Below are 19,526 nucleotides of genomic sequence, written 5' to 3' on the forward strand. Positions count from 1 at the left end.
ATACGCCAAATCTTCTGATGAAGCCATGACACAGTTCTAAAATGCGAAAAGCAAAATAACCGTGTTGGAGGGATGACACAAATACAGGCCAAAGAGCTTGACATTTCAGAAGTGACAGGGAAAGTTTAAAGGAAGCACATGTGGAGAATATAAGGAAATGACCTTGAAATTTATGGGCAAGGTCAGGCTGCTATAAACCACAGGATAGTGGGTGTAACTCAGGAGTGGAACAATTGACTGGGAAAAAAACCCGTCTGCAGTTTCCCAGACTGGAAACATTTCCTGTCTTGGATGTCTGGATCTGTTTCAATGTCCAAGTAGCCTTACTTCAAAGTGCTCATGGGAGCAGAAAAGACAATTGGCTGAGTGTGTTTATTCAGAGCTGGGGAGGGAGAGTGGGAGTGGGAATGGGCTTAGGAAGTAAGTCTGGGTTTAAGAGCACATAGAGCACAAGGGGATAACCATTTTTCTGCAGACCAGCATCCAGGGCACTTCTCAGAGAGAAGGAAAACCTGGGAGGGAAGAACCTGGAAAACAGGACACAGGCGTCTTTGAAGTTATTTAGGTATGTAGGTAAGTCACAGTGGTGTTTGGTGCTCCAGGGAATGACATGGGAAATTCTCTTTTTTAAAAATTAAAAAAATTTGAGGGAATCCTCTGGTAGTCCAGTGGATAGGACTCCGTGCTTTCACTGAAGAGGGCCCGGGTTCAATCCCTGGTGGGGGAACTAAGATCCCCCAAGCTGTACAGAGCGGCCAAAAAAAAATTTTTTTTTCTGAAATATTTTCAACTTTAAAGAAACATTACCACATTAATACAAAGAACTCTTAAATATCCTTTATCCAGTCACAATATTTAAAAATTTTCTTTCCCTTATTAAAAAATTTTTTCTTTCTCTGTAAATACACATATACATACATACATATGATCTATATCTATCTATCTATCTATATATTTTTTGGCTGTGCTGCCCAGCTTGTGGGATTTTAGTTCTCCCCACCAGGGATTGAACCCAGGCCCTTGGCAGTGAGAGCGTGGAGTCCTAACCACTGGACCGCCAGGGAATTCCCCATATGATCTTTATTTTGAACCTTGGAGAGTAAGTCGTCTAATCATGCCCCTTTGCACCTTAATATTTCAGGGTTCTTTTTTTTTTTTTTTTCAGGGTTCTTTTTCTAAGAACAAAGATATTCTCTTAAACAATTGTAGCACAAATTTCAAATTCCCTATATCAAACATAACATTCCTACCTACTCCATCGACAATATTCTCATATTATCAATTGTCTCAAAAATGTTCTTTGTAGCAATATTCTTTTCTGGTAGGGAAGGTCTCTCTTCGATAGGGGCATGAGGCTGGCATTGCAGGACAAAGATGCATGCTCTCTCCCTCAGTTTCCTTAGGATCTTTATTAGTAGGGGAACCCTCGCAGGTCAGTTGTTTGGTTTTCTTTGGTTTCATTCTTGTTCCAGGTCCTCCCTAAGAGCACAAAAACTAATCAGCAGGAATTACCCGAGTGCTAAGAGATCTATAGTAGTAGAAGGGATCTGGCATGACAAGATGTAGTTTTAGCAAGGTGAAATTGGGCATCCTCCCACGTCTCCCTCCCCCCGCCAGCCTCAGCTTAAGAGTGAGAATGGACTATAATACTTTCCTTATTCCTTTTGATCTTTTTTGGGGAGGGTGGGTAACAGGGAGAATAATAAATACTTGAATGAGCAAAAATTAATTTGGGGAAAAAATAGGGAGATGATCTCCTATGGTAATTCTAATCCTTTACTGAGAATAAGACTTTCTATAAGAATTTCTCTCAAGGGAAGTGTGACACTGTACTTGTTTGTACTCTTACCCATTCTTTTTGGTGATTTAGGACTAATTTCTGTTTAAGAATCAATTGATGTCAACTTTCCCCACTGATACCCCATATGTGAACCAGTTGCAGAACTGCTTCCCTGGTCATCTTCCAGTTCTGTAGAATCCACACATTATGCCACAGCAACAGGGAATGTGGTGGGAGGGACAGGAGAAATGGGAAAAGAGTGAGAAAGGATCTCTGTCTTGGGTGGGGAATGGGGTAATGTGGAGAAGGGAGAGGAGACCCCAAAGACTATGCTGTTGGGGTTTAGGGGAATCTATGATCTCTACTGGAGCCAAGTTTCATTTCAAAGTCAGTCCTCTGTTTCCCTCCTCCCCTCCAGGCAAAATGAAGCTGACTCTGGTGCAGATCTTTTTCATAATGTTGCTGCTCCTGCTGGGCCTGGGGGTAGGCCTGGGGTTGGGACTTCAGATGGCCGCAGCAGTCCTGGAGGAAAGTGATCAGCTACTGAATGAGTTTCAGTCCAGTGACTCACATGACAAGGCTGAAGCCACTAGGGAGGGAGCGGGCACCCTTCGAAGCATAGAAACCCTTAGCAACAAAGAAGTGGTGCAACTGGAAGAGACCTTCATCAGTGAAGATGAAGTTGGAGGAAACAAGATGCTCAGAGCTGAGGCTCTCTTTCAGAGCAACAAAGACTATCTGAGGTCTGACCTGATGGACAGGGAATGCAATGCCCTGATGGCGCAGAAGACGAAGTCGTACAACCACACATGCATACCCCGGTACACATTCATCCATGAGGAGCTAGAGGCAGTCAAAGCTGTCTGTAAGAGTCCTGTTGTTGCCTGTGACCTCAAGGGAGGCAAGTGTCACAAAAGCTCCCGTCCTTTTGATTTGACATTCTGCAAGTTATCCAAACCAGGCCAAGTCACTCCTCACTGTAATTACATAACTTTCATTCTTGAAAAGTACATTTTTCTATCCTGTAGTGACATGAAAGTCCAGGTAACATCTGGACCATGAAGTAAGCTCTCTTCTGCACCTTCTCATCTTTGTCTTCCTTTCCACCTCCTCTTTTTCATGCTGTTTTCGTCCTTAGGTATTCTGCAAAAAAAGGTTCTGGGAAGAGAGGCTGGCCTATTCTTTATCCTATTTGAAAATATAAATCTTCTTTGCCCTAGGGGTTCACCCAATCTTCATTTTTTTCCTGGGATTAGAGGTGGTAGAATAGGGTGATGATGTCCAATCTCTGTAGGTTCTCTGTCTCTTAGAGTCTATCTCTTGCCCTGGAAAGAGATAAGTGAAGAACTGCTCTAGTCTCTCCTATGATCCTGGTTATCAGTCTGTTCCCTGGTCTGGAGGCCTTTAGGTGTGGATTACAAGAGTTTAATGCATCCTTTATCCACGTCCTTCCCTGCTACCCACGATGAACATCTATGGCAATCACATAAGCCTCCTGGGCTTTCCATGTAGCACTTCTCTGCTACAGATGTAAATTAAAATGATTCTAACTGTGACTGCGTCTGGAGAACCATGTGGATCAGGTTTCTTTTCCCGAACCCCTGGCTGTAGGGGTCTGCAGGTACGGTGCCATGGTGGTACAGACTGAGATAAAACATGTCCTGGGGCAAAGACAGCACTCATTTTCTTGACCCTTCTCAACCCTTTTCTTTTTCCTCTCATTTTTTTACTACCTGCCTTTTTTTTTTTTTTACATCTTTATTGGAGTATAATTGCTTTACAATGGTGTGTTAGTTTCTGCTTTATAACAAAGTGAATCACTTACACATATACATATGTTCCCATATCCCTTCCCTCTTGCATCTCCCTCCCTCCCACCCTCCCTATCCCACCCCTCTAGGTGGTCACAAAGCACCGAGCTGATCTCCCTGTGCTATGCGGCTGCTTCCCGCTAGCTATCTATTTTATATTTGGTAGTGTATATATGTCTATGCCACTCTCTCACTTTGTCACAGCTTACCCTTCCTGCTCCCCATATCCTCAAGTCCATTCTCTAGGAGGTCTGTGTCTTTATTCCTGTCTTACCCCTAGGTTCTTCATGACATTTTTTTTCTTAAATTCCATATATATGTGTTAGCATACAGTATTTGCCTTTCTCTTTCTGACTTACTTCACTCTGTATGACAGACTCTAGGTCCATCCACCTCATTACAAATAGCTTAATTTCATTTCTTTTTATGGCTAAGTAATATTCCATTGTATATATATGCCACATTTTCTTTGTCCATTCATCCAATGATGGACACTTAGGTTGTTTCCATCTCCAGGCTATTGTAAATAGAGCTGCAATGCACATTTTGGTACATGACTCTTTTTGAATTATGGTTTTATCAGGGTATATGCCCAGTAGTGGGATTGCTGGGTCATATGGTAGTTCTATTTGTAGTTTTTTAAGGAACCTCCATACTGTTCTCCATAGTGGCTGTACCAATTCACATTCCCACCAGCAGTGCAAGAGTTTTCCCTTTTCTCCACAAAATCTCCAGCATTTATTGTTTCTAGATTTTTTTTTTTACATCTTTATTCTACCTGCCATTTTGATCTTCTTTTCCCTCCCTTTGTTTCTCCCCCACCCCTCCTCTTTCTCTTGGTCTCCTTTTCCTCTTCTCTTTGGGATCTCCCTGTTCTTTCTCTGAATCCTTTTAGATATTCATTCAGCCAACACTGATCTCTTATGCCATGCCAGGTAAGAAGATGTTGGTCCTATAAAGAGTTTGTCATAGGGGGTTAGAGCGAGGGTGGGTCAAGAGAGTGATGAGGAGAGAGAGAAACATTTTTAAAAATTATGTCCAGGGCTTCCCTGGTGGCGCAGTGGTTGAGAGTCTGCCTGCCGATGCAGGGGATGAGGGTGCGTGCCCCAGTCCAGGAAGATCCCACGGAGCGGAGCGGCTGGGCCCGTGAGCCACGGCCGCTGAGCCTGCGCGTCAGGAGCCTGTGCTCTGCAACGGGAGAGGCCACGACAGTGAGAGGCCCGCGTACCGCAAAAAAAAAAAAAAAAACTTTGTCCAATAAGTAGAATAATGGTCACATTAGGTGCTCAATAGATTTAGAATGAGTGGGATTGGAGGGAATTTTATTCTCACTCAGCACCTCTTTTCTTCTTTTGCTCTGAAAAACAAGAAAGTTAGTGAAAGAATATTTTCAGCAGAAAAGGGATTGGATCTACTCAAAGAGGAGAAAAGCTATGGGGTTGAATAAATAGAAGATGCTAAGTGGTTTTGCTCAGCCTATTTTCTCTGAATTCAAATCTATCAAGAAATAGTTTTGTTAGACATGCACGGGCACAGGAAGGGATCCTAGAAAATGGCAATAAGGATTCACTATGAGACTTGATTTTGAGATTTCCTCTTCCTAGGGTTTTTGCCTGTTTCAATCTCCTTGACAGTAATACACTCAAGAGTCTGGGACATCCATAAATGGGACACTGGAGGAAGGAAATGTTTGGCTTACTCTGACCTGGCTTTTACCTTCCTGTTTTTTCTTCATTTAGCTCCAAATCTCCCTTACCCTTCCTGTTCTTGCAGGCAGGCAACCACTTAAATGCTTTGCCTCTAGTCTCCCCTCAGACTTCCCTGTTTCAACATTTCCCTCCATACCTTTGACTCACCTCTCCCAGCAATGACCTCTTAGGAACAGTGTTGCTGGGCGGGAAGTGTGTCTGCATCTGTGGGCAACCCTGACATTTTAGAGGTGGGTGGAGGAGTGGCAGGAGATGAGGCCCTGGACAAGGCAGATTCCTTCCTACTCTTCTTTTTTTTTTTTTTTTTTTTTTTGTGGTACACAGGCCTCTCACTGTTGTGGCCTCTCCCGTTGCGGAGCACAGGCTCCGGACACGCAGGCTCAGCGGCCATGGCTCACGGGCCCAGCTGCTCCACAGCATGTAGGATCTTCCCGGACCGGGGCACGAACCCGTGTCCCCTGCATCGGCAGGCGGACTCTCAACCACTGTGCCACCAGGGAAGACCTCTACTCTTCTTGATGGGAGAATCCCTTTCGGAAGAAATAGACAAAAGACGATCTAAGACAAGGGAGAAAAAAAGAAGTGAGGTGTGAGAGAGGAAAGAAGAGTGGGTGTCAGAGAAAATCAGTGTGTTAAGAATTTGTCCAGTATGTAATCCAAAGGCATTGAAGATTGGGAATGTGATGGGAAAGGTTCCAAGTTTGACTTCTTAACCAAAAGACAGAGGATCCATTGTGTGGGGCAAACTATTAGGAGACTGGAATTAGCAAGGAATGGAAGCCCATGTGCTTTCATTCACAGATAAGAACCTCTTATAGGTTCCCACCAGCTTCTCTCCTTTAGGGTTCCCACACTCCAACAAGTTCTGCTATCGCCCTCATCTGGTCTCCACTTTGGACAAATCTCAGTGGTCAGGCTTTTATCTGACTGTGAAAACTAGCTCAGGAAAGCAATTTACAAAGCACTCTACGGGCTCCTAGTGGCTCAAGCAGGAAAACACAGCTTGGTAGGTGTAATGGGTTGACAAGAAGTGGGAACTTCACTCAAAAGGGATAGAAAATTAACTCATTATAGCTCAAATGATGCCTGATTCATAAAACTTTCACCAACTCTTTTAATTCCAGTAAAATCCCCTTCTTTGCACTTCCAGTGTATATGCTTAGTCCATACAACAGGTCCTCAGTCCTCTACCCGGTGTTCCTAAATCCCCAAAACTCCGAAAACTGAAAGATTTTCTTTCAAAGTGGCTCCCAACCTCAGTGAGATGCAAAATCGGGCTGAATCGACTATGCAAGTCTATTTATTATCTTTATTTATGCTATATGACTATTATACATTTCACTGAAGAAATATCAATATGTCTGATTATGAATACTGACTCAGATAAACTCTTCTAGGGATGCATAAACATCACATACACTTATACAATGTTGCTTTTTAAAATCCTAAAAATTCTGTTTCAAAATGCATTGGCCCTAATGGTTTCAGGTAAGGGATTGAGACCTATATATACTATTTAATTAACCCTTAATTTATTTGAATATATAATATGACCTCAGTGAGACCATAGCATTTTTTTTGGCTGTGTTGGGTCTTAGAAAGTCCCCCTCTGGTGTCTGGGACTGACTGAGGCCAGCAGTGCCATCTGGGTTGGGTACCCTGAGCTTGAACTGGGACTCCTCTGGGCCTGAGTCCCATTTCTCCCCTCAGGTCACTGCTCCCCTGCCCCATGCGTAGGGCCAACAAGCTGCCCCCCAAAAGTTCTGAGACTTGCACCTATGGGGTTGTCCTAGGACCCTGAAGCCAGGCCCTGTTTCCACGAGGGTGACCTGGCAAGCGGTGGTCCCCTCTGGCTGGTGTGGTATGTCTTTTGTGGGATCACACAACAGTGGGTCACCAGAATGGTGCTGATAAACTGATTTTGCGTGACTCAAATATATCCTGGACACAGACTAAATTTAGGACTCTGGATCACCAATGGTCACTACTCACCCTTGGACTTGAGTGCATATGTAGGAGGCTTTCACCCACCCATATTCCTATTGCTCTGCTACTTCTGGTCAATAGCACTTGAGGGTGGCAGGGACAACAGCACGTGTCCCTCACCCTGGGAGCTGGTGGGGAGCTACCCCACCCCTTTGCAGGCTCCACACCATGTGGAGGTATAGTGGGCTGCTCCTGTTTCCTGTAAAGACTTTTTAGACCATTGCTCGGCAGTGTCAATGGGGCACTTCAGATCAATGCCCTCTCTTGCCTCTGATTGACAGGTGATGACACGCTCTCTTAATCTGTGCAAGATGAAGGCTAGTCATTCCTTGTGTGAATGGGATTGCTCTTTTGCTCTGCTCATGTACCCCCTGCCTATCCTCCTGGATGGTGGCAATGTGTGTAAGACAGGAGTGTAGTGTGGTCAGTTATGAAAGAGGTGGCATTCTAGAAAGGCGGTGATTATGGCTTAAAGAATTCAAGAGAATTGTACACCTGAAACTAATACAATATTGTAAGTCAATTATGCTTCAATTAGGAAAAAGAACAGAAAAGAAAAAAAAGAAAACTTTAGAAACTCTCAAGTCAGTTCTCAAAAAAAAAAAGAGTTCAGGAGAAGATATAGTTGGAAGATGTGTTGTTTTATGTTTATACTACAAAACTCTAAATGGCAAATTTCACACGGTCACAAATTATCATTCTCATTTTCCTGTGTACTCTGGGTGCTATGGTCTGAATATGTATCCCCTCCAAAATCACATGTTGGAATCCTAACACCCAACGTGATGGTGTGAGACGGTGGGACCTCTGGGAGGGAATTAGGTCATGGAGCCCTTATGAATGGGGTTAATGCTTCTGCAGAAGAGATCCCCCAGAGCTCCCTTGCCACTTCTGCCCTGTGAGGACCCTACCTGACCATGCTGGCACCCTGATCTGGACTTCCAGCCTCCAGAACTGTGAGAAACACATTTTTATTGTTTGTAAGCTACCCGGTCTGTGGTATTTTGTTCTAAAAATATGGGCTGGGCTAAGTAAGACACTGCTTGTGTTTGTGGTCATTATCAACAATGTACAGTAACAAAGTAACCTTTGAGAGTGTCATTGGAAGCTGGTATTCACAGGCAGCACAATGGATGATTCAGGGCCATGAGTCACGATACAGCTGGCACGAAATAAATGGCACTAGGAAACTGCAGAAACAAGAACATCTATATGGGTCCTATCAGACCGGTTTACCTTTTTCATGTGGTGGGAGATAATGAAATTATCCAGGAATAATACATCTGACAATAAAGAACATGAAGAAATGGATCCTAGATCTAACAGGAAGAGATGGTGCCCAGACAACACAGAAAGTCTACATGTGCACTGATTGGATAAGAACCAAATATGTGAGTATCTGTCCTCTGCCCATAATTCTAAATCTTCAGCAATAAGTCCCTATACTTCACTTGGGCCTATGATTTTTATAATATATTTTAAAATCAAATTGTTTATATAGATAAGGGCCGCTTTCCCCATCCCTCCCTGGAGAAAAAAAAAAAAAAATTGGCCAGGGACACACACTCCTTAGAGGCAGCTCAGCTTGTGGTCAAATCCAGGGTAATGTCGCTGTATCATGCCCTTGTCAGGCTCTTGATTTGAACTCTCCCCCTCAGATCCCTCTAGAGCTCACTCTTGTAGGCAAAGTGGACTGAGCTGGCCCTCTCCACCCCTTCTCTTTCCCAAGGTGGCACAGTTATATCATCTGGCAGAGACTCATTCCTGGTGGAATGAAAAGGGACGCCAAGGGACAGAGTTGTTGTTATTTAGGCAGTACTTGGACTTAGCATGTAATCTGTTGATGATGTTCCTTCCTCTGAACCTTGGATCCTACCCATAGGCCTGCCCTCTCCTCTTTGCATTTATAGACTGGGCTTCAGTCAGTTTCTGGAAAGTGATTCTAAGGACAGAGATGCCACCTCCAGGAGCAGCTGGGCTGGCTCTTTAGTAGAATTAATGATTCAGAAGCCAGGTAATAGTTGGATTTAAAGGAAGAATTTGGGAAAAGAGGAAGATGGCTAAGCAGAAGGAATATTTAGGGAAATGTGAGTGCACACGTCAAGGCATCGTGGCCCTTTACCCACTTATATATGATTTCAGGAGGCACTGGGATATCCCACTGTTTGAAAATGTCAGCTCTCTAGTATTAGCACGAAGCTAATGTTTGGAATTATATCTGTATAAACTTATTGTGTATCCCTATACACAGCATGTAAAATTTTTAACTTCAAAGAATGGGTGAGATTTTCAGCACCTTTATAAGGTGACAAGAAAAGCAGAAGGCAAAACAGTACTTGTTCTATGAATGCTTTTGCATGAGTTTGGCAGTGTGCTAGTCACCGGTTGTTAAAACCAGTAACAAAAAGACAAAAAACTAAAATCAGGCATTGTATCTGCCATGGTAACACATCCACAGACGAGGCCTATAGGGGATAGGATAGGAAGAGAGAAGGTGATATGATTAAATCTAGCACTAGGCATTGCCCTGGAAAGCTGGTCTGGCTAAGGACCAACGTAGAGCAAGCAACTGCATTAGGAGACTATTTCCAAGGGGAGGAAAAGGCTGTCCAAAGGGTCAACGGATAAAGATAGATATTTTTACCAGGAAGGTGCAGCCATCTCCCAGCTTCTGTGAGTGTTACCTGCCAAGAATTCACAGGTGCACTTCTCTGGAAGAGAAGGAAATGTATTGAAGAAAATATGGTAGAAGGGGGTTATAAATATGGAAAAAGCGTTACATAATCTGACCCAGAATTAGTCAGTAGAAGCCCTTCTAATCTGGCTTCTGTGTGCTTTTGACATGTTCCCATCATTCTTTAGACACTTCCTTGCTTTGAGAAACAGCAAGATGGTCTAAGCTCATCTTGTATTTTCCTTGCCCTGGGACCAGTCATTTCTCTAAAGAGACATAGTTGTTTTAGTGGAAAACAGTATTTTAAAACCAAGATCGGATGCTAGGTGTGTGTGTTCATTTTTGTGGTGAGAGAGTTGGTCCCTCAGAGGGCAGAGCTTGGGAATATAGCAAAAAAATGCAATTACACACCCACCCTCCCACCCCCCCCCACATATTTACATGCATTTTATTTATGTATTTACATTGAAAACCATGATTCACATCAATATCTCCAATTCCAATCCAACCCCATAGGCTCATATTAGTTTTCTCCCTTTCCATATTTATATCTCCATTTCCATATTTATAAACTCCCTTCTAACATATTTTCTTTAATATATTCACTTATTTGATCAATCTCCATGTATGTAACTGAATCTTCTGTTTCTGCCACTGTCCCCCCTTCCATATGGATGCCATTTGCCCTCTCTGACTCTGACACTCTGTGACAGGCTGTCCCCCTACGTGGATGCTCCCCATTTGGGTTTTCATACCCCACACCAGGTTCCCCTCTGAGTGGGATACCTCCTCTCCTTGCTCAGGCTGACGCTCCATGCTGGATTTCCCCCCCTCATGCCTCACCTCTACTCCCCCTTACCCCCGATATGGATGCCCTTTTCTCTTTTCTTGGGCTTTGACTTCCTATTCCCCATGCCAGGCTGACCCCCCTTTTCAATGCACACCAGATTTTGCCCCATTTAATGGCTTCAGGACTAAATTGTTTAGGAAGGGAAGAAAGGGAAAAGAATGGAAGGGAATAGGAAAGAAACGAAATGGAAGGCCAGGGGAAATAAGCCAACGAAAGGGAAGAGGTGTTATATCTTTTGAAAATTAAAATTATATATTATCAGTTTCTGTACTTTAAAGTTTTACTAGCTATATATTATTCTATTTTATTAATGCAATATGATTCATTGAACTATTCCTTTACTTTTGGAGGTTAAGTTGACGTCTAACAATAAATAGTTCGCACAGATTCTTTTCCTTAAAGCAAATTCTTCCAAGTGGAATTATTAGGTCAAAGAGTATAAACCTCAAAGCTTTAGGTACCTTTTCACCTGTTGCCTTTCTGTAAGGTTGTACTTATACTCTCTCCACCAGTGCATAGAATGGACCCACGTCACTGTATCCTTTGCATAATTTGGTATTATATTTTATTTTAATTTTTGACAGTTTGACAGGTAAAATAAGGGATCTCATTATTATTTAACTTTGCATACCTTTTATTGAATGGGCCATATCTTCTTTTTATATAAATTTATTTTATTTTATCTTTGCGTTGGGTCTTCGTGGCTGCACGCGGGCTTTTCTCTGGTTGCGTCTAGCGGGGGCTACTCTTCGTTGTGGTGTGCAAGCCATTGTGGTGGCTTCTCTTGTCAGGAGCATGGGCTCTGTGTCTCGTGGGCTCTAGAGCGCAGGCTCAGTAGTTGTGGCCCACGGGCTTATTGTTAGGCGGATTCTTAACCACTGCGCCACCACGGAAGCCCCAAGAGGGCCATAGCTAAAGCGATTCTTAGTAACTCAGTGTCTCCTCCTCCCAGAGATTGTCTCCACTTCCTGATACAAACCCTTATGAGCCCTCTTTGTGCCCATATACTCTGTTACTCTGAAAACACAGATTAAAAACTCTTTAAGTTTGAGTGGATTATGCATGATGGCTGCACAGTATCATCAGTCATGCATTCAGGGTGTTGAATCTGGGTTCATTTAGGAGGGTACACAGAGAAAATACGGTTCAGGAATTTCTCCTAGAGGAAAATTACCTCACAGTGCTCAGGTTGTGGAAGTGCCACGGATATCCCATCATTCACCTACCTTCAGTCTTGCCACACGCCCTTCTGTGGGTAATGCCATCATCAGGGTTTACCATTCTTGAGATTATCTATACCCGCCTGGGCAAATTATTCCCACACTCAGGCATCTTCTCGCTGGTTCCTATCCTGTAGTCTGTTTTGCCCAGCTTAGTCATCCCAACCACCTTTGAAGCAACTCTTTTAATGCTAAGCCTAAAATGGGAAAAGATTTAGTTAGGGTTCCAAGACTAGATTTACAAAAAAAAAAAAAAAAAAGTGTGTTGTAAGATGGGAACTTTCTCCCTTGGCAGGTCCTGTTGAATGAGAATAAAATCTGTGAACAGGCAGCATCGCAACCAGAAATAATCAAATATCCTCATAATGACCTGTGTAATTCCTTGGTTCTACAGTTCTTTCATCTTCGCTGCTGTGGTCACTTAAATCCATCTTCTGGAATTCTAGGACTAATCATTTCCCTAAGGAGAGGTATTGTAGGAGTGAAGTAAGTCAGAAAGAGAAAAACAAATACCGTATGCTAACACATATATATGAAATCTAAAAAAAAGGTTCTGATGAACTTGGCGCAGGACAGGAATAAAGACGAAGATGTAAAGGATGGGCTTGAGGACATGGGGAGGGAGAAGGGTAAGCTGGGACAAAGTGAGAGAGTAGCATGGACATATATACACTACCAAATGTAAAATAGATAGCTAATGGGAAGCAGCCACATAGCACAGGGAGATCAGCTCTGTGCTTTGTGTCCACCTAGACGGGTGGGATAGGGAGGGTGTGAGGGAGGCTTAAGAGGGAGGGGATATGGTGATATACGTTTGCATATAGCTGCTTCACTTTGGTCTACAGCAGAAACTAACACAACGTTGTAAAGCAACTATACTCCAATAAAGATGTTAAAAAAACCCCTTCAGTCATCTGTCCTTTAGTTCTACATTGTCATGATTGTTAATATTTTTTTTTTTCCTATTCCAAAGTGTTTTTATTTATTTATTTATTTTTAAAAAAATCTTTATTGGGGTATAATTGCTTTACAATAGTGTGTTAGTTTCTGCTTTATAACAAAGTGAATCAGCTATACATATACATATGCTCCCATGTGTCTTCCCTCTTGCGTCTCCCTCCCTCCCACTCTCCCCATCCCACCCCTCCAGGCTGTCCCAAAGCCCCGAGCTAATATCCCTGTGCCTTGCGGCTGCTTCCCCCTAGCTATCTACCTTACTACGTTTTTTAGTGTGTATATGTCCATGACTCTCTCTCGCCCTGTCAAAACTCACCCTTCCCCCTCCCCATATCCTCAAGTCCGTTCTCCAATAGGTCTGCGCCTCTATTCCTGTCTTATCCCTAGGTTCTTCATGACATTTTTTTTTCCCCTTAAATTCCATATATATGTGTTAGCATACGGTATTTGTCTTTTTCTTTCTGACTTACTTCACTCTGTATGACAGACTCTAGGTCTATCCATCTCATTACAAATAACTCAATTTCATTTCTTTTTAAGGCTGAGTAATATTCCATTGTGTATATGTGCCACACATGATTGTTAATATTAATATTTCATTCTATAATCAAAATGAAGATTTAGGTTCACTGACTCTAACACCGAAACTTGATACAAAGTATTTACATTATTTAGAATATGCAAATAATGTTTCTGAAGATCCAGAAACACCATAATTTCTTTTTTGGGGGGCCGTGAGACATGCGGGATCTTAGTTCTCCAGCAAGGGATCGCGCTTCCTGCAGTGAAAGCGCAGTCTTAACCACTGGACCGCCAGGGAAGTCCCTAGAAACACCATAATTTAAGAAAACATTTTGTATCTCCTGGAGTTTATTGTTGTCTTTTTTATTTGTTAGACACTTTTTTTGCAAGCTGTAAATGCTCACTTAAAAAAAAGTTTAGAAATAGATGGTAGTGATGATTGCACAACATTGTGAGTGTAATTAATGCCATCCTCTCAATCAAACGAATTTTCTATCAAGTACTTCCTTTCCTTAGAGATTTCTCTCCTAGAACCTCTGCCCCAGTAGGTCTGTTCTTCAGCTGTGATCCTGTGATCATTCTTGTCTGGATGCCATGTTGTCCCCTTTCTTGGTCTACTCTCTTCTTTTAGTTTTTGTTGGAGCCTATTGCCAAGTTAAGTTCGTAAGAAAATGTGCTAGGAGGTGCATTTTGTGAGTTCTTACACACTGGAAAATGTATTTATTCTATTCTCAGATCTGATTGATAGTTTGCCTGGGTATGGAGTTACAGACTGACAAGAATTTCTCAGAATTGAGAAAACACTTGGCTTCATAGTTTTCTATCATCCAATGCTATTGTTGAGAAGCCTGATGTCATTTTGACTCTTCGTAAATGGTCGTTTTTATTTCCCTAGTGAGCTTTTAGGATCTTTTAATGACTGTGTCCTCAATTTTCACATTGATATGCTTAAGTATAAGTCATTGTATCCTGCAATGGGGGAGGGATGGTGGTGGTGGTAGGGTTTAATTTAGAAAATCAAATCTTCAGGTCTGGGAAATTTACTTAATTAAATTTTCAATTTTCCTTTTTCTTTCTCCTCTCTTTCCAGAACTCTATGAGTCAAATATTGGATCTTTTGGGTTTTCTTATCTCTTCTACTTTTTTCTCATATTTTGGAATTAATTTCTTGGAAATTTCTTTACGCGGACCTCTCACTGCTGCGGCCTCTCCCGTTGCGGAGCACAGGCTCCGGACGCGCAGGCTCAGTGGCCATGGCTCACGGGCCCAGCCGCTCCGCGGCATGTGGGATCCTCCCGGACCAAGAACGAACCCGTGTCCCCTGCATCGGCAGGTGGACTCTCAACCACTGCGCTACCAGGGAAGCCCTGTTGGAAATTTCTTTGACTTTATCTTTTGACCCTAATACTGCTCCTTTTTTTCCTCCTGACATTAATATGCTTATTTTCCAAGTGTTTATTGTTTTTCTGTTGTTACTTTTTCAAAGCATTCTGGTCTTGTTTTATAAAAACGACAGCTCTCAGATAACTCAAAATACACTAATTCGAGGTCTTAGCCTCTAATTATTAAATATTAAGATTTTATCCTCTAGTTTCTGCTTTGTAATTTTTCTTTTACTTCATGTTTTGTAAGTGCAATCTTCAGAGATATGAAGGCCATTCAGTATGTGAAAAGAATGAATTTTGCAGACAAATAGAACTAATTGTGTAGCCTTGGGCAAGTAAATTTCTTTTTAAAATAAAGATAATTCAATGTTGCTAAAAGGATATATGTATATATATATTAACAGTGAAATGGTAGGGTCTAATTTTTCCTCCTATATGTATCCACTTCTCAAAAATAACACTCCCAGGGCTTCCCTGGGAGCAGTGGTTGAGAGTCCGCCTGTCGATGCAGGGGACACGGGTTTGTGCCCCGGTCGGGGAAGATCCCACATGCCGCGGAGCGGCTGGGCCCGTGAGCCATGGCTGCTGAGCCTGCGCGTCCGGAGCCTGTGCTCCGCAACAGAAGAGGCCACAACAGTGAGAGGCCCGCGTACCGCAAAAAAAAAAAAAAAAAAAAAAAATCACACTCCCAGCATCTACAACATGTGTGAGGTATGCCACCAGATGGCGCCAATGCACTAGTCTCATGATCAGGATCTGTAAAGTGGGTGCTTGGCTTTCACACGTGTCTCAATCTTTCTTAATAAATTTGAATGCTCCGGCACTTATTTTATGGAATCAAATCTGGGGAGCTATAAACCAATAAATGAATCATAATTTTCTGTGGAAGAATATGATTAATTTTTGAATAGTACTCTTTTCTTAGTCTTTACCAATTAATATGCATTATACGAGTGATAAAAATCAAAATTCAGGGGGCCTTGGTTCAATCTCTGGTCGGGGAACTAGTTCCCACTTGCACGCCGCAACTAAGAGTTCCCATCCTGCAGCTAAGGATCCCACATGCCGCAACTTAACACGTCACAACGAAGATCCCACGTGCCGCAACCAAGACCTGGTGCAGGCAAAATAAATAAATATTTTAAAAAGTCAAAATGATGTATCTCTGTAAAACAGTTAAATTTCAACATTAGATGTTACAATATACCTCTCTTAATATTTGGGAGGGAAAGAAATTAACATATAGGTATAAATTGGTGACTCACTAATTTTTTTCCTGTTTCTATTATAAATTATTATTCCATGGGCTTCCCTGGTGGCGCAGTGGTTGAGAGTCCGCCGGCCGATGCAGGGAACACGGGTTCGTGCCCCGGTCCGGGAAGATCCCACATGCCGCGGAGCAGCTGCGCCCGTGAGCCGTGGCCGCTGAGCCTGCGCGTCCGGAGCCTGTGCTCCGCAACGGGAGAGGCCACAACAGTGAGAGGCCCGTGTACCGCAAAAAAAAAAAAAAAAAAAAAAAAAAAAAAAAGTATTATTCCAAAGCTAATCTCATGAACAAACTTGTTAGAGTGTTTATAGCGGCTCTATTAATAATCCCACCAGGGACTTCCCTGGCTGTCCAGTGGTTAAGACTCCATGCTTCCACAGCAGGGGCACGGGTTTGATCCCTGGTTGTGGAACTAAGATCCGACAAGCCGCGTGGCATGGCAAAAAGAAAAAAGAAAAAAAAAAAAAAAGAATCCCACCAAATTAGAAGAAACTAAGATTTCCTTCAACAGGTAAATGAATGCACAAACTTTGGTATATCATACTATGGAATACCATTTTGCAATTAAAAGTAACAAGCTATTAATCCATTGATGAATCTTAAATGTTATTGCTATGTGAAAGAAACCAGTCTGAGAAGACTATATACTGTATGATTCCATTAATATTACATCGTGGTAAAGGCAAAACTACAGAAACAGAAAAGAGATCAGTGGTTATCGGGAGTTGTGGAGGGGTGTGGTTTGCCTAGATGAAGGGCAAGAGACTTTTTAGCGCTATGAAACTATTCTGTATGGTACTGTAGTGGTGCATACATGACACTGTCCATTTGCCAAAAACCAGCACAAAAAACTGAATCTTAACGTATGTAAATTAAAAAAAATTAACCAGAAGGGTGAGGGGATCCCAGGATGGAGGGCAGACTGTGACAAAGGAATTTGACTGTATGACAAAACCTTGCTGAAGGGAATACTGAAGAGACTTAAGTAATTGCTATAGACTAAATGTTTATGTGCCTCCCCACACCCCCAATTCATATATTGAAATCTTAATCCCTAATATGGTGGTATTAGGAGATGGGGCCTTCGGGAAGTGATTAGGCCATGAAGATGGAGCCCTCATGAATGGGATTAGTGCCCAAGACCTCAGAGAACTCCCTCAACCCTTCTGCCATGTGAGATTTTAGCAAGAAGATAGTCATCTATGAACCAAAATGTGACTCCTCACCAGACGTCAAATATACTTGGGCCTTGATCTTGAACTTCCCAGCCTCCAGAACTGTGAGAAATAAATTTCTGTTGTTTATAAACCATCCAGTGTATGGTATGTTTGTTAGAGCAGACCAAACAGACTAAGACAGTAACTTTAGAAATTACTGGAAACTGGAAGACTAAAGACAAAAGGAACTGTACATAAGGACTGTATTCTAGTTGATAAGTTGTTTCCCACGGGGGTATGAGTTAAATTGAAACTGCTGTATATCTATACTGGGACTAAACAAATAAGTAAATGAATTGTGGTTGGTGGGATCCCAGGTTTCTCACTATTGGAGTGAGAGGTTGCCGATAAGAAGAGGAAAAGGCTAGAATAAACCATGTGGTTTAGAGTTGTATGTGTCAGTATAGATTTGGCTTAAAATAAATGCTGATTGATATATAGAAATAGTTACAGATACGAGTGGATACATGAGTTGGCATATATAACTTTCTTAGCTCTGTTCTCTGAGAAGGCCTTGAAACAATGACGTGTCGGGCTTCCCTGGTGGCACAGTGGTTGAGAGTCCGCCTGCCAATGCAGGGGACACGGGTTCGTGCCCTCGTCCGGGAAGATCCCACATGCCGCGGAGTGGCTGGGCCTGTGAGCCATGGCCGCTGAGTCTACGCGTCCGGAGCCTGGCTCCGCAACGGGAGTAGGCCACAACAGTGAAAGGCCCGCGTACCACAAGAAACAAAAACAAAAAACAAACAAACAAAACAAACAAAAAACCAATGACATTCCAGCAGCAATAAGTGCAATCAGTACCCGAATCTTGGTTTTTAAATACCATTCTCCAATAAAAAGAACCAGGATCCTTGAAGAATGGCTAATTTTAGGATTGAGACAGGGAATATAAAATGTACCTGGAGTCTCTTGTAATGTCAAAAAGTAAGAGTATGCAAAAACAAAATGGAGTGCACAAAACCCCCCAAAATACAAAATGTCAAAGGGACACAAGAGGTGATTGAAAGAACTCCTGATGACCAGAGCTAGAACAATTTGAACAACAAAATAGTTTAGTATTGAATCTTATCCAAAGTATAAAACAAATATTCATGAGTCCACAATGATATAAATGCATCTGAATAAATAAATAAATGGGGGAGAAAAAACAAATCTTCCATACAGAGTATTCCTGATAGTTTGTTTAGATACTACCCGCTCCAGGAGAAGGAGCATAGCTCCCCTACCCACAGTGAGATGACTTGCTTCCAAAAGGAACAGTACAGAAGAGTGGAGCAATTGAAAAGTAACTTTACGGTGTAAAGAACGGGCAAATATTGCTTAAGCAAGATGATCAGCCAGGAAGTGATACAATTACTTCCTTTAAAATGTTCTCATATTAATCTCTTCCTTTCTTTTCCTTATGTTATTCTCTTTCCTGTCTTCATGGCCTTATACCTAGGTTATACATATTATAGTCACTCAGACCACATATTTGTCTCCAGTCTCTCTCCCCTTCAATCTGTCATGTCCATTATTGTCAAATTAACCTTCAAATATTACCTTTTTTAACGTAATTTTATTTTTTTAATTTTAAAATTAATTTTTATTGGAGTATAGTTGCTTTACAATATTTTGTTAGTTTCTTTTTTTTAAATTTATTTAATTAATTTATTTTTGGCTGCGTTGGGTCTTCATTGCTGTGCACGGGCTTTCTCTAGTTTCGGCGAGCGGGGGCTACTCTTCACTGTGATGCATGGGCTTCTCATTGCGGTGGCCTCTTTTGCTGTGGAGCATGAGCTCTAGGCACGCAGACTTCAGTAGTTGTGGCATGCAGGCTCAGTAGTTGTGGCACACATGCTTCATTGCTCCGTGGCATGTGGGATCTTCCCGGACCAGGGCTCAACCCCCTGTCCCCTGCATTGGCAGGCAGATTCTTAACCACTGCGCCACCAGGGAAGCCCCTGTGTTAGTTTCTGCTGTACAGCAAAGTGAATCAGTTATACATATACACATATCCCCTCTTTTTTAGATTTCCTCACCATTTAGGTTACCACAGAGCTCTGAATAGAGTTCCCTGTGCTATACAGTAGGTTCTTCTTAGTTGTCTATTATCTACATAGCAGTGTATATATGTCAATCCCAATCTCCCAATTCATCCCACTC

General features: G+C 42.3%; 1 protein-coding gene across 1 annotated transcript; it reads left to right on the top strand.

Annotated features, from left to right (window-relative positions):
- The first annotated feature begins 516 nt into the window (after positions 1 to 516).
- On the top strand, positions 517 to 2,927 carry RNASE10 (ribonuclease A family member 10 (inactive)). Its single transcript, XM_032624477.1, has 2 exons — positions 517 to 565; positions 2,199 to 2,927. The coding sequence occupies exon 2, from the start codon at positions 2,204 to 2,206 to the stop codon at positions 2,840 to 2,842; it is 639 nt and encodes a 212-aa protein (XP_032480368.1). The 5' UTR covers positions 517 to 565; positions 2,199 to 2,203; the 3' UTR covers positions 2,843 to 2,927.
- Positions 2,928 to 19,526: the final 16,599 nt, after the last annotated feature.

The sequence above is a fragment of the Phocoena sinus genome, chromosome 2 (genome assembly GCF_008692025.1).
Source record: "Phocoena sinus isolate mPhoSin1 chromosome 2, mPhoSin1.pri, whole genome shotgun sequence".
NCBI lineage: Eukaryota > Metazoa > Chordata > Mammalia > Artiodactyla > Phocoenidae > Phocoena > Phocoena sinus.